General features: G+C 40.8%; 1 protein-coding gene across 5 annotated transcripts in view; it reads right to left on the bottom strand.

Moving 5' to 3' along the window:
• Positions 1-16,718, bottom strand: part of GPBP1 (GC-rich promoter binding protein 1) — a 64,074-nt gene that overhangs the window by 31,921 nt on the left and 15,435 nt on the right. For all 5 annotated transcript variants that reach the window (XM_037038539.1, XM_037038538.1, XM_037038540.1 and 2 more), the window contains exon 3: positions 2,651-2,770. In XM_037038539.1, coding sequence (XP_036894434.1) covers positions 2,651-2,713 — 63 coding nt within the window. In that variant the 5' untranslated portion in view covers positions 2,714-2,770. The remainder of the gene's footprint in view (positions 1-2,650; positions 2,771-16,718) is intronic.

The following is a 16,718-nucleotide window of genomic DNA, read 5'->3' as shown; positions in this document are numbered from 1 at the left end:
TCTTTAAAATGTCACCATGAAAGACTCCACAAAGCACTACTGCTACACTTCAGCCACACACGTAACGACAGGATACTGAATACAAATGTGAAAATGTACTGACTAATGGAGCAGAATCACACGTGTTTTTATGTTTCCTTTTCCCTCAGCCCATCTACTCCTAACGCCGCACCCCTGGCAGCCCCCTCTCCAAACAATCGCACAGTACAGGGCGCCTCTGCCCAACTGCCATCACTGCACCGAGCTTCTGAAGGCAGGTGATGGAGAGGAGAAACATCTGCACAAGGCTCGTCTAAACAGAGGTCTAAATTTTTCAGTATCTACAGCCATTTCTGTTCAATAATAAAACGTTACTTTTCAAACTAGAGGTGAGAACCTGTTAAAGAATGATGAAATTAGTAACATTTTGCATTCTTAACAGAAAAAAGAACAAAAGACCACAAAAGAAAATATTAGTGCACCACAGGTACATGTCTTTTTAGTGCCCACAAGAACGTTACATGAACTTTCCTTCCTACTGGGTCCCAAGTGAGCATCTACTCCAACAGCCAACGGATGCTCTCTGCCAGACATTACCGATGCAGTTTAACATGTCACCACACGATGGGGCTAAAATCCTACACAACTCAGGAAGCTACTGAAGTGCAGCTGGCTCTGAAAATACCCGTAAGTCCTGTATCATCCCTTCAAACAAGTGACTTTCATTAAGTTGAAATAAAGAACCCAACAATAATTATTGTTTGTTCCACATAGCATAAAAGTTAAAAGGGCTCCGAAAGAAAACAAGGGGTCAATTATAAAGGAGAATCCATGGATAGTGACTTCGAGATAAAAGGGTAAAGACAAGGTATAAGTCATATAAAATAGGTTTTTTAAAAAGGCATTACTAAAAGGTTGTTTGTGCTCTCAAAATGAATTTGGTCCTGACTGGTGTGGCTCAGTTGGGCACCGTCCCACAAAGTACAAAGCTGCTGGTTCAATTCAAGTCCCAGGTCTGGTCCTAGTCAAGGCAATAGATTGATGTTATTACTCTCTTACATCAATGTTTTTCCTGCTCTCTCTCCCCCTCCCTCAATCTCATTTTCAGAAGACAGTTTGGATAAACTATGGGTAAGAATTTAGAATAAGCAGTCCCGATTCTCAGGACCATCATCCCTGTGCAAGAGGGCCTGTGAGCAGATCCGGGGTCGGGCTCTTGACCGCAGGAGCCCGAGTGGGCAGGGTTCACCACACATAAACAGAAGTCAATCTCTGTCAACATCAAACTAGCATTTGAAAGTTATTCTCAAACTTTATAATGTTTTGCAACTAATATTCCAGGAGATGGTAATTACTATTGATCTGATTAAAAATGAAAACCAATCTTATACTTATTTCAAAGAAAAAGGATATAAAGGGGAAACAGGAAATTCATGTGTATCCAAGCTCTGAAGAAAGCCTGGGGAAAAAAGAAATGAACCCTCTAAAAAGATGGATGAGCACAGCTTAGGGAAGAAAATTAAAAAGAAAATTCCAGAAACCAACACAGAAGAGGAAGAGGGGTAAACAGCATCTGTAACTAAGAAGTGATCTCAGCGGCTTCATCAGCAGAGGTCTCCATTCCCTAACAATTTTCAAACCCTATTTCACAGTAAACAAAATGTTTAATCACCTTACAGAATGCCGAAAACTAATCCTATTGGAAGAGTAAAAATAGGAAATATATCCTGGATTCTAATCTAAACTCACACTAACTACATGACCACAGGCAAGTCAATTAACCTCCAGAGATTCCATCTGTATCTAAAAAGGTCAGCTGACATGACCATTAAGATCAACCTTCAAACATTAAATTCTATTGTCTAGGAATTCTGTCGCTCCAGTGCGGCTTTTCACCGTATTATGGGCCAAATTTATTATGATCCAACAAGCCTTCCTAAGGTAACAACCGTCCAAACTATAAAACGCCCCCTAACAGCTGCCCCCCACACTGTGCCGTGCAACACTGCCCACACTGGGTAAAGCTGTGTCAACAGGCACACTAGGGTAGGGCCCGCCCTCCAACCCTCCACATCAGGGAAGAGGACGTGGCAGACAGCTCTTCAGCCCAGCAGAGTGAGTGACCCTAACCAATTCCGAGCTCCCCCATACAAGCTATTCTGTTTGGGTATTTTAGTAAAATGAACAACTCTTAGATTAGTGAGTCCCTGTATGTAACAACTATTGCAAAGTCCTCATCACTCCTGAAACTTAAGCAATGTGCCATTCGAAATCTCATTGATCATACAAAAAAGTCGTCTTCCAGTTATATGGAAAGACTTCAAAAACCTCCGCTCAAAAAAATGTTAGAAAAGGCAAGTTATTAGAAAAATAACACAGAAAAAGGCAGGGTGCAACACTAATTCGATATGGCTTAAAACAGTGTGTGGAACTTTAATCTGTAGCAAAAGACATTTTGAAGTGAATGGTTTCACATGTTGATCCAATATTAAAAACTAACTTTTTAAATAGTAAGAACCAATAGATTAAATATAAACTAACTTACACAGCAATACAAAAAGTACTTCTCCACAAAAATATTAAACCTTTATATTAACTACACTTGTGTAGAATGTGAACAGCAGAAGCAGACAGGAAGACAAAAAGAGAAGAGAGATGCAAGAACGGGTACCTTTGTTGATGATGGTGGAGTGGGAAAATTAAGCCAGGCTGGAGCAAAGTCATGCTGCGCCATTTAGGTCCAGTCTCTCCGCCTCAATGAAACAGGGCTTCAACACCTCATGGCAAGTCCCTGTCATAAAAACGGAAGGCATTAGACCTGTAGCTCCTGACCAAAATCATCTTCTCATCTCTAGCTCCTGTAAATCACGACGACCTCACCACTTTAAAATTCCATTTGTAATGAAATTCTAGAAAAGGCGAGAATAAAGTGATAGAAACTAGACCAGTAGAGTGAGTGTAGGGCCTGTGGGGGAGGGGACCAACTGCAAAGGGCAGGAGGAAATTTCTGAGCTATCAGGTGTTTGCTGGGATTGTGGTGATGGTTACACACATGTGCACATTTGCCAGAACTCATCAAACTGTATGCTAAAAACTGGTTAATTTTACTGTAAAAAGTTTATCTCAATAAAGCTCATTTTAAAAAACGATTGTGCAACAGTCTTAGCACAAACAGAGGACACACCAAGTGTCCCGAGAAGGCAGAGAGCCATCCAGGACGCCTCCTCGCCCCCCGGCCTACATGGAGTATGAAATCTGATCGAGCCACCACTCCGCAGAAGTTCAATCCAGAGTCACCGAACGCAAGGACATTTTGAGGAAGGTGATTCAACAAATCCAGATCACAGGCTGTTCTGCAGGTAAAATGAGTTAGTTTCTTCCACAAATAAAAGGTTTGAATAGGCAGAGCAATCAAATAAAATGTGTGGGCCTTAGATACAAACAGATCCTTTACTCAAGCTAACCTACCCTTAAGAATGAAAATTATGACATAATTAAAAACTTGAACATGACTGAATATGAAATGGCATTAAGAGATTACTCACCACTTTAGGTGTCACAATGGTTAGGGAGATGACAGCACAGAAGAGAAATATACACACTGTCATGTCCTTACAGTGAACCGGACACAACTGCAATGTGCTTTACCACAAACCCAGGACTACTGACTGGATTTACACTAAAACATGGCTGTCCACACATTTACGTTGGTTCAAGGGGCTGCAGAAACACTCTTCTCTCTAGTTACATGGTTGAAATTTTCCATCATTAAAAGGTGTTTTTTTATTACAATCATCACAGTAGCTATCTTAAACACAGGGCAGGGCAAAAGTAGGTTTACAATTCTGATTATGTGAAACACTGGAGTTTATTCTCACACTGTTACTTCCTATTGCATTATTTTCCACACAAACCACTGTAAACCTGCTTTTGCCCCACCCTGTTTCTGAGCAATCACTTATCTTCCGCATTCTAAATTTAGATTTCTGGGAGCCTCTCTCAAATTGCAACAATAAGCTCTACAAGTTGCCAGCCCAATCTTAACATAGTAAATTCAGTTTTTTTAAATAAGGCCACAGCCAAGTGGGCAACTGTACTCATTTCAATATACAGCTTACACTATTAGTCAATGAATAAATCAAATTTTCTAAACATCAAAATATCCAAGTTTAATAACAAATGTCTTACACTTACAATCTCAAGTGAAAAATTTTAACAAAACGATAGATACCACGACCAATCTTCCTTTTGCAAGTCTTCTTTCAAATATAAGTGCTATGCCCCTAATTTTTAAAGTCCTATCAATATCCTAAAATACTTTTTAAAAGATTCTAAAATATTACAGAAATATTCTACTTCAAATATTCTACTTAATTAACTATATATATATATATATATATATATATATATATATATAGTTAATTCAGTGTGGTAAATGTTTAAAAAATGCTCATGAGAGCCAGGGATAGAAAAATATTGACACAATTCAAAAAACCTGACAGAATTCCAGAAAAATACTTATGAAACAAATACAAGATTTTAAGAGCATGCCTAATATCAAAATGAACTATATATAAAAAAAGAAATTCTAATTCCACTACCACCTTATGTTACTTTTTTAAGTCTTCTAAAATAAAAATGAAACCTAAAATGTTTTAGGGTGTATGAAGGATTTTCATTATCTATTCTGACATGAAGCTAAACACTAAGTATTTGTGATGTCTGTGCATTTGTGACAGACTGTTACTTTCCCAACAACTGTGTTGAAACTCTGAAGATTACATTTCTAACGCAACCTGAATGGGAAATTATAACTGCCATCAAATGAAAGTTCACAGGAAACTCCACAGAACTTAAATTAACCAGTAATTTAAAGCTAATGATTTTAAAGAGTCTCACCCAAAATAATGGTTAAGTGAGAAGTTATAAACTGAAATCACTGAGATAACCATTAATATCACCTATCCATTTCTGCAATGTCTTTATGAATTTTAATTTAAATCTAGTTCTTAAACAATAAAATATCAACAGCTAATGGCATCAGTGTTCGTGTTCTGAAAAAAGGAAAGAGCAGATACTAGGTGATATTATGGCATTTGCACAAGAGTGTGTTGACATCAGGATGTGCCACCCCAAAATATGCCACTTTGGCATAAGAATGGTTCTGAAGGCATTTGAATTCCCAAAATGCTATTCATAATAGCAGAGCCTCCCAAAACAATGATCAATCAATCCCCTAATCTTCACGAAGAAACTCCAACTTTGTCCCCTGAGATATCCCCAAGATTCTACCACAAACTATCATTTCTCCCATCAATTCTCTGAAAGATCAATCCATTTACCTACCTTTCCAAAAGTCATCTGCTCTCCCAGTAAGTTCCCTGTTCCCACCCTCCCTTTAGCCTATGAAGAGACTTGAAATTCTAACCATCTCTGATTTACTCATCTCTGGTACTCCCAGACATGAACAACAAACATCTTTGTTTTCTCTTGTAACCTATCTTTTGTCAGTCTAACATACAAGGCCCAGCCATGGAACCTTGGAGGGTGCAAGGAAAAAGAAACTGTATTTCACTGCATAAGTAAAGGCAAATGAGTTTCAAAAGCTCCACCCAAATTCATCTTAATTGTGCTTTGTGCCATCTGATTTCATTCCACCTTCCTTTCCTTGTGCAAACGTTACGGGTTCAATTGTGCCCCCAACCCCTTCAAATTCATGTGGTGAAGTTGTAACCTCTTACTGTCAGAATGTAACCATTATTTGGAGAGAAGATATTCAAAGAGATGATTAACTGAAAGGACACTGTTAAGGTCAGTCCTACTCCCCTCTCCTGTCCTTCCATCACATGCCCGTCACATGCCCTTGACCCCCATCTGTCTCCCTGGCATAGTGGAAATCTTTGACAGCCAGTGTGGGAGCCAGGATTTCAGTTCTGGAGTCAGAGGGGGGCCATGGGAGGAATGAAGAGGGGCACCTGCCTTTGTCTGGAGGGAAACATGGAGGGGAAAGCTGCTGTGCGGAGGGAACTCACCTGTACCTGTACGAACTCACCTGTACCTGTGCGGCAGAGGTCGCCCCCTGCCTGGGACCGTGGTTTACAAATGATTCAACAGCACACCCAAAGCCTGAGGGGGATGTCTAAAAGAGAATTTCTTTGGGAAATGATTCATTGCAAAGAACTCCCTTACACCAGGTAACTCAGACACGGGCACAAATGCCCAAGACAAGATGGCCACGCAGAGGAAAACCTGAAAACCCTAACTGAGCTTTCACCCCTGGATCGTCTTTCAGTTCAGCCAAAGCAAGAGCTGAAGGCTAAGGCGGAGTTCTAAAGGTGCGGCTAAGCATTACAGAAACGCCCCACAGTGAGCCAAGACAGTTGTTTTTCTTTCACTTTCTAAATCCCTTTTAGGCTCCAATCATGCATCTGCAAGAAAACATAACTGAACACAGTAAAGATGGCTCTTGTTCAAAGAACTCTGAGAACCCCAGTTCCACGCACAGCTGAAGTTAAAGCGCTATTGTGCTGCACTGGAATGACTTTCAGCAACCAGTGAATCTACAAAGTCTTATCAAAGGACGCAACCCGAGAGTAGGGGGAGATGAACGGTGACACACGGGGAACATGACTTGGGGTGAGGAACACACAGCACAATATATAGATAATGTGTTCCCGAATTGGACACTTGAAACCTATTCCATTAACCAGCATAACCCCCATAAAAAAAGTTAAAAAAAAAAGGGCCAAAACCTGTCTCCGCTGTGAGAATTTGCAAACTTGACACAAGCAATATACTGATCCTGATGTAAACTCTTATCTTTTGTTTATCATTTATTTTCCCACTTTCTCATTAAAATATTATTTTCCTTAAAAGCAATAACAAAAAAAGAACACTAGGCAACCCCAACCTATGAATCAGAGACCACCCCAGCCAAAGCACACAGACTTCACAAAAACCATGTAGGAGGGCCACTGAAGGAACCCACGACTGCAACCCACAGCGCACAGCCCTGAGGACAGGAAGGGGTCAGGGAGAGTACTCAACCCCACAGTCCACAAATGACAATACTTAAAACGCTCAATTTCCTACATAAACAAATAAACAAAAACAACACGCCAATTCACAAGAAAAAGATTAGCAGAAACTGTCTCTGATTATACACAGACCCCAACTGTCTTAAGCACAAAGAACTAAAGGAAGCCAGTGGAACAATGTTTCAACAAACAGATCAATAGACAGAGAAATTACAGAAAGGAACCAAAGAGAAATTCTGGAATCAAAGAGTACAACAACTGAGATGAAACTTCACTAGACTGTTTAAATAGCAGATTTGAGCCTGTAGAAGAATCAGACACTTGAAGATACGTCTTCAGTGGATTGAGCATGGGCCTTCAAACCAGAGGATCGCAGTTCAATTCCCAGTCATGGCACATGCCTGAGTTGCAGGCCAGTTCCCAGCAGGGGACGCACAAGAGGCAACCGTACATTGATCTTTCTCTCCCTCTCTCCTTCCCTTCCCCTCTAAAGCTAAGTAAATAAAATCTTTTAAAAAATTATAGGTGTAAGGAACAAGAAGAAAGCAAAGAGCAGAGCTGAAAAGACCTGTGGGACATCATTATGCATGCCAGCACATGCATAATGGAAGTTACAAAAGGAAAAAGGTGGAAAGAATTATCTAAGGAAATAATGGTTAAATATTGGTTTGTCCGAACGGTCAATAAAAATTAGACTTTTTCATTTTCAGCAATAACTTCACTTAACATATTCACCATTTTGTTCCACTGCGGTCTCTCGGGCAACTTCATGCTCATCTTCCCCAAACTTATCTTTTTGAGCAAAGAACTGTTCCAGGTGCCTTCTGCAGTCTTTCAGGTTATTAAAATTTTTCCCATTAAGAGTATTTTCTAAAGACCAAAATAATTAGGGACCAATCCGAAAGGGCGATGTCCAGTGGACACAGCAGAGGAAGAACTTCCCAGCCAGGCTGTGCGAAGTTTCTGCCTGGTCATCGAAGGAACATGCAGTCTTGCCTCGTCCTGATGTGTTTTCTGTCGACTAATTCCAGAGGCTTTTATGTGCTGCTTTAAACTGGTCTGATGGGGAGCAGTACTTGTTGGAATTAATCATTTGGTTTTCCGGAAAGAGTTCAATATAGAGGACTCCCTCCCAACCCCACCAGATACACAGTATTACCTTTGGATGAAGACTGGCCTTTGGTGTGACTGGTGGTGGTTCATTTCACTTGTCCCCCCAGTCTTTTCAGTTCCACATTATTGTAAAGTATCCACTTTTTACTGCCTATTAAATGTTTTAAAAACGAAACGTTTAAGTAGAGAATCACACCCAGAGATACAAAGTTTCTTTCACTTAGCTTATGTGGAACCCAGATGTCAAAGCAACTGGCGTACTAGACTGGTGCACATTATTTTCAATATTTGATTTGCATATTTTGAGTATGTTGGCTATAATCCTCCATGGAAGAATGTTGCTTATCATCAATTAATGCCTCAATGGGATCACTATCAACTTCACCTCATCTATCAACCGTGGAGCGTTGTCCAGCAAGAAATCTCCAGCACGAAACTTCACAAGCCACTTGACATGTCCCATCAGTCACCGCACCTTCTCCACACAGTGCACAAATCTTTGTTTCAGCTGCATTTGTACTTTCTTGAAATAGTGAAGCATAATATGCCAAAAATGTTGCTTATGTTCTTCCATCGTCGATACTAAAATGGCTACACAAAAATTCACCAATTTTTGTTAAGTTTTTAAAAAATGCACGCTGATATGACAGCTCTCACAATATAATCTAACAAAAGTGTTTTGAGTGAAGTTAAACTCAACTAAACGCTAACTAGAGCCAATGTACGGGAAAAACAAACAAACTTTGGCCAACCCAATACCTACCAGATTCAATAAACGCACGAATTATGTATCCAAGAAGCTAACCAAACACCAAGGAAGTCAAATGCAAAAGATTCACCTCTAGCTGCCATCCTGCATCCCCGTGTGTACAGACTTACCACTCAGTCATTTCCTCCCCAACAAGATAATCGACTGTGAACCCAAGAGACTTGCCAAACTGCAGGCACAAGTGTGCACTGGTGGGAGAGGAACCGCTCGTAGAGAAAGTGGTTCACAGACGGGTGACCGCAGGTGATGAAAACCTTCCTTCCCCTTACAGGAGGGATAAGCAGGATCTCTAGTATCAGAGAAGTGAATATGATCACAACCAGGAACAGTGATCCACTCAGACAACCCTCAGGTTCAGGCGCCGCTGGCAGTGAACACTTCCACCGTCATAGACACTGGGCGCTGACAGAGACAGGGCAGCTGATGAGAATGCTACCTAGCCTCTCCAACCACTGCCATGCAGTGGGACTGGAAAGTGGCATGATACCATACACAGAATATGCTGAAGAATCCAAGGGAAAAACTGCCAGAGCTAATTATTCACCTATGTTGCAGGATATAAGGTCAACACAGAAAACCCAGTTGTTTATCTACATGTTAGCAATGACAATCCCAAACCAACTTTAGAAATTCTATTCACAGTAACATCCAAAAGAATAAAAGATCTAGTAGTAAAGTTAACCATGAAGGTATAAAACTTCCACTAAAAACTACAAAACACTGCTAAAAGAAAATTTAAAAGACCAAATAAACACAAAGACATCCCACATTCAAGGACTGGGAAAACAGTATTAAGATATCAATACTACCCCCAAAAGTGATACTTACTGACTCAACATAATTCCTATTAAAATTCCAAAAACCTTTTCTGCAGTAACAGAAGTCATTCTCCAATTAATTTGGAACTGCAAGGGGCCCCACATAATCCAAAACAATAATGGGAAAGGAGAATACAGTTATAAGACTCAAGTTCCCTATTTCAAAACTTACTACAAAGTTACACTGACCAAACAGTGTCCTGTTAACATGAGAGACCTATAAACCAACAAAATAGAACTCAGTCCAATAACTCATACACGTATGGCCAGCTGAGTTTTAGCAAAAGTGATTAAGACCATTCTATGGAGAAAAGAGAAGTCTTTTCAACAAATAGTGCTATGACAACTGGGATTCTCAGTCACACCATATACTGAAATAAACACAAGAGCGAATCAAAGACTTAGCTAAAACTGTAAGACCATCAAAAAAAAAAAAAAGTAAAGCTTCATGACCTTGAATGTGGCAATGGATTATTAGAAATGACACAAAACACATTAACAATAGAAAAAAGAAACTGAACTTCATGAAAATTTAAAACTTCTGTGCAAAGAATATTATCTACAAAGTAAAAAGACAATTGACAGAATAGGAAAAAATAATTTGCAAATCACATGACAAGGTTATTATCCAGAATATGTGAAGAGTTTTTAAAACTCAACAATAAAAACACAACCCAATTTAAAAATGGGCAAAGGACTCAAATAGACAAACCCAACCCCTACAAGAAGAAGGAAAAAAAAGAAAGAAAAAGTGAAATGTAGGAAAAAAGAAAAAGAAAAACCAAAAATTAAAAAAAAAAAAAAGAAATACAGTAAAGAATGAGGGTTGGCAAATATGTAGAAAAACCGGTTCTGGTACATTGTTGGTAGCAAGGCAGCCACCCTCACATTCACAATGAGTGAGCACCAATTTTGCCTGAAGCTTGAACATTTCCTCCATGGAAACTATTCAGATGATTCAGAAAGTCAGGGCTACAGGCAACTGGTGATTTCCAGCTTCATCAAGACATCAGGCTCAAGTATCACAAGGCATCAGGCTCAAGTATCCCAAGACCCCTTTATAGTAGCCCAGATTTGGTACCTGCGACTTCTGGCTTCTCCCAACACTAAAATCATCTTCAAAGGGGAAGAGATTTCAAACCCTTGATGAGATTCAAAACAATACGATGGGGCAGCTGATGGCAATCGAAAGAAAGAACTGTGTGAGGTCCCAAGGTGCCTACTTTGAAGGAGACTGAGGTGTCATTGTCCTATGTACAATGTTTCTTGTGTCTTGTATCTCCTTCAATAAATGTCTCTATTTTTCACAGTAGATGGCTGGATACCTTTTGAACAAACCTCTTAAAACTTCAGTCAAAGAAGGAATGAAATACTGACATGCTATGAGGATTGAAAAGCATACTTCAAAAGCATGCTAAATGAAAGAAACCAAGTATAAAAGACTACATATTGCCAAATTCCAATTATATGAAAATTACAGAATAGGTAAATCCAGAGAGACTGATAGTTAGCAGGAACCGTTCCAAGGGAATGAGGATTAACTACAAAATGAACAGATTTTTATTTTGCGGTGATGAAAACGTTCTGGAACTTGATAGAAATGTTTGTGCCACACCACTGTGAACATACTAAATGCCACTGAATTGTACATTTTAAAATAGTTAACTTCATTTGATGTGACATTCGCCAATAAAAACACACAGTAAGAGCACTGTATTATAACCCCTTGCTGTGGGGCCGTGGCATGGAGCCGTGCTCCGGCCTCCACCCACTGGGAGCCGATGGCGGGAGATAACCTACCCCCTCATTTGGCGCGCTTTCCGTTCGGCCATTTTCATCTGTTGGTTAAGGATTTTTCAGGCTACCGCACACACGCAGTACATATTTTTAAAATCAAAAAATAAGTCATGGATTTTGGGGGTGGAAGAAAGAGAATCATCGATGTGAGAGATGAAATGCCAAGAATGCAGAGAAATATAAATGTGCACACCAAAAAAATTGAGGAAAAGTCATTATACAATTTCTAAATACCTCCCCCCCAAAATACTTACAATGCTTCTTTCCGCCCTGACCAGCACGGCTCAGCGGGCCGGAGTGCCGTCCCCTAAACAGAGGTTGGACGGGCTCAGGGCCCAGGCCTAGACCTCGAGATCCGTCTCGGGTCTGGGTCAGGGTGCGTATGGGAAGCTGCTGACCCCCGTTTCTCTCTCACATCGATGTTTCTCTCTTCCCTCCACCCCCAAAATCCATGACCTTACTTATTTTAAAAATACCTACTGCGTGTGAGCGGTAACCTGAGAAATCCTTAACCAACACATGAAAATGAACGAACGGAAAGGAAAGCGCGCCAAACGAGGGCATCGGCTCTCTCCCGCCATCGGGCTGGGGGGGGTGGGGGGGTGGGGGGGGTGCATTTCAGTCGCGTTTTTACCTTTCTTGAAATAATAAAGGGTACGATACTGAAAAAGTTGCTTAGTATCTTCCATCTTCACTATTAAAATGGCTGCACAAAAATTCGCCAACTCTGGTAGGGTTTCACAAAACGCGCGCCGATAGGATGCCATCACAATACACCTAACGAAACTGCCGTCCGCGAAGACGACGGAGCAGCACCCGGAGCCACGGTCCGGGCGGACTTTGTGGCCCACCGAATAAGCACCAAACACTGCACGGAGACAGGCGACATGTAAGGGACCACGAACACGACAAACACGAAGGAAAACACAAGAAATGAGCCAAACGAGTGACAGAGTGAAATTTCCGAACCCCCAGAATACAAGGCCGCTTCTCCAGACCAACGAGAGCACCCCCACCCCCACCCGAAGGAACAGGACCAGCCTGCGCCCAGCTCCTTAAGCGTCTCGAAGCCCTTAGGCCACCCCGTCCAGACCGTGAAAGCCGCGTTTTAGGCAATTCTTAAACCTGGAAGGAGAAAGACTAGGAAGCAACGCTTTTTAGCCAACTAAAGACAGTTACTGACCGTATACTCAGAACAAGAGAAACACGCATGAAAACACCGCCAAAGCGGCCTGGGCAGGGCGCGTCCGGAGACGTGGGTGTCCGGAGACGCGGGCGACCGCAGACTGGACCTCTCCGCCACCCACTAGCACGTCGTTCCACACTGGCTGCCACGAACACGCGGCGACGGTCTTGCCCGACTCCCTCCTCGTGACTCTACCTCAGCCTCAGAGACTCAAACAGCAGCGCATGCGCACATACATGTGTGTATATATAGGCACACGCAGGCACGCACTGGAACGTACCTACGCGCGGACGCACGCGGACGCACAGGTGCATGCGCACACGCAGTCAGTCCCGAGCCCGCGCGCCGCACTGCCCTGGGCCCCGCACAGACCATGCCTCGGAGCGCACACAGGTGCAGGCCCGGTTTCCAGCCGGACCCCAACCCTCCGCTCAGATGAGCAGGCTGCGCCGGACTCGCCCCTCTGGACTGAGGCTTCTTCGTTTTCTCCAAACACCGGCGGCGCGCCCACAGGTCTCAAAGCCTTTTGCACCTCGCTGGGGGGGGTGGGAGTCGGGGGCTTTGCAGACGGCGCAGGTGAGCGGGAAACCCGGCTACTCCACCACGGCCAGGAGTAAAAGCCAATTCAATTTTAACATGACAGGACTTGCCATCAATACAATGTTTTACTTGCACGTTTTTTTCTGATGTAATTTTCCTTGAAAGGGTCCAACTAATTTCAAGTAATTTAACTGTTTCCCAAAATAATGATGCCCAACATCAGCTCTGGGGTGTGGCTCGGTTGGGTGAAGCGACCGCGGGTCGACCCGAAGGTCTCAGGTCCAATCGCCAGTCAGCGCACACACCCAGGTCTCGGGTTCGATCCCCGGTCCAGGCACAATCGAGAAGGCAACCAATGTTTCTCTCTCATATCGATGTTCTTTTCTCACACAAACGTTTCTCTGTCTCTCCCGCTCTAAAAAAGCAATGAGAAGCAATGTCCTCAGGTGAGGATTAAAATAAAATAAAAATAAAAGCCCAACAAAGTCTAACAAAAACAACAAAATGAAATTCTTAACTCTCAGCATCCAATTGAAAACTACTTGTCACGCACCAGGAGCTGGTGTGGCTCCGCTGGGCTTCGCTCTGCCTGGCAGAAAGGTCACCAATTCTATCCCAGTGGGATCCCGGTTGGATGGGGGCACCTGCCTGGGGTTGCAGGCCAGGTCCCTGGATTGGGGCGTACAGGTTGTCTCACAAATCCCTGTTTCTCTCCCTCTCTTCCTCCTTTCCTCCCCTCTCTCTAAAAATAAATTTTTTAAGATCCTTAAAAAGAAAAAGACAGGAAATTAGTACTTCCAACAAGAAAAAAGATATCCAGGTTTGATAGGTATGAGGTAGTTAGCGGACAAGTAATATTAAACAGTTATTGTAAACAAGTTTCAGCTAAGGGAAAACAGGAACATAATGGAAGAGATGAAACACCAAACAGAACTTCCAGAGAAAATGTAGTATCTGCTATAAAAATTACACTGGGTGGGACTGACATTAGATTAGACAATGCAGAAGAAAATAATCAGCCAGTGAACTGACAGGACAGATATCAGAAATGAAAAGCATGAATGGAGACAAAGGCACACTTTACAACTAAAATGTACAATTAACAATTGAAATAATTTCTAGTATTTACATACCCGATATAGTTATACACTTTTCATAAAACAGAAAATACAGGTGAAGAAAATTTTTAAATAGAAGAAACTAATAGGACACTTGAGCACCCCTTTCTCTCAGTCCAAAACAAATCTAGCAAATAAAAAGAATATAATGACTTAAACCATACTCACATAAGTATTAACAAACTTTATACATCTAATGGTAAACTCCCAAGTAAACTGTATCTTCAAGCATTCATCTTAGGGTACAAAGAAAACTTTATAATAAATTCCAAACAAATAAACAAACAGCATTATTATTTGACCACAATTCAATTAAACTAAAAAACAAAATGAACAAACAAAGTCTCTTCTACATATAATTTAAAAACAAGCTAGAAGAAATGAATTCACAAAACCAGTAATATCAAATTAGAAAAGCAGAAGAACTTATAAGTAAATCCCAAAACTGTTCTCTGGGGGAGGGGGGAAAATCAATAGAGAGAAGCCAGTGACAGACACACAAAAATGACAAAAGAATATCTGAAATCATTAGGTTCTTTGAACTACCACTATGTAATTAAAGTCAAAAGTAAATGGAAGTTTTAAATGTATGTATTTATTTAAGTTGTCCCAGGTATAGAGAAAATCTAAACAACTTACCATTAAAAAAATTCCATTACAAAAAAAAAAAGCACAGATCAAAGTGTCCTTGAGAACTGAAGTTCTGGCAATGGAGAAAGAAAACATATTTGTGTATATTAATGACAGAAGAAAATAAATTAAAAACCCTGTCGTCCTGAACTTGAATTGGAAGTAGTGTAACCTTGGTACTGCAGGAAATATACATTAAGACTGACTTAGTACTTAAGTTCTACTTTAAATGTCAAGCATTCAAAACATTAAGTTGCCATAAAGCAACTATTTTCCTTTCTAAAATCTTCTATTGATGAATGAATAGAAGCAGGTGTTGAAGCCATTACGCTAAGTGACGTGATCAGAGAAAGACAAATATGCATAATCTCACTATATGTGAAATCTTAAATCAAAAGGAACTTCCAGTGTCAAAATAAATAGGAAAATAAGCACTAAGCATGTAAATAGAACATGACAACCATGTTTAACACTGCTGCAAGATACACGTGTTTGTGTGTACATAAATTTACAGACACAACAGTTATTAAGACAGCTAATCCTAAGAGTTAACACAAGAAAAAAATTTTGGTTTACTTTCACTTTTTCTTGTATTTATGTAAGATGACAGGTGTAACTAAACTTACTGCGGTAATCATTTCAAAATTTATTTAAGTCAAACCACTATGCAGTATACCTTAAAAAGGTGCACTGTTATGTTATCAACTATATTTCAATAGAACTGGGAAAGAAAAACATTAAAGTCATTCTAAAATTTTTTAAAGATTAAAGTGATAGGCCCTGGCGCACCAAGGTTGCTGGTTCCATCCCTGGTTGGGGCACATACAAGAATCAATTGATGACTGCATCAGTAAGTGGAACAACAAATCAACATTTCTCTTTCTCCCCCCTTCCTCTCTAAAAGCAAGCAGTAATTTTTTAAAGCAAAAACTAAAGGGGTACTAAAAATCAAAAAAAGAATGATAGGCATGCAAAAAAATCTTAACCAATTTCACCAAGTTACTTATCAAAAGATTCAGCATTTTATTTATGTGTACACACACACACACACACACACAGAATCCCATTACATGGAATTAAAACTTCCCATGCAGAAGTTTTTTATCAGAAACTTCCCATTTCTGATACATTTATGTTCTGAATGACATAAAGGTCAGTAAACATGAACAGAGTAGCGATTCCAAACACTCTCCACAAGAATACAATGCTATCATGACGAAACGAATGAGGAAGAAGGGAAAGGAGGGAGTTTGGGAGGTAGATTAGCTCCTTCTTCCCAGTACCAGAAGTGGCAATTAAAGATAAAAAAGGTGCAACAAGGGTAATGATCAGTACATACATTAGCAAAAACCAGCAGAAATCGTTGACTTTGAGGACTATAAAAGATAGAGATGGAAAACTGACAAACATTATACAGGAAGGAAGGAGCATCCTTACTGAGCACCTATGTTCAAATACCATGTTAGTGCTTTACAGATCTCAATTAATCCTCCTAGTAAGAAAAGGCCCTTAAATCCCCATTTTGCCCTGATTGGTGTGGCTCAGTGGGTGAGGCATCATCCCACAAAGCACAAGTTCATGGATTCATATCCTGGTCAGGGCACATGCCTACTTGTGGGTTCAGGGATTGGGGGCTCAGGGGTTGGGGCAACTGATAGGCATTTCTCTGTCACATCAGCGTTTCTCTCCCTCTTTCTCCCTCCCCCCTCTAAAAATAAACAAAATCTTAAA

The sequence above is a fragment of the Sturnira hondurensis genome, unplaced genomic scaffold (assembly GCF_014824575.4).
Source record: "Sturnira hondurensis isolate 20B ecotype Veracruz unplaced genomic scaffold, ASM1482457v3 Scaffold0024400, whole genome shotgun sequence".
In the NCBI taxonomy this organism is placed as follows: Eukaryota; Metazoa; Chordata; class Mammalia; order Chiroptera; family Phyllostomidae; genus Sturnira; species Sturnira hondurensis.
This window is presented reverse-complemented; position numbering and strand designations above follow the sequence as displayed.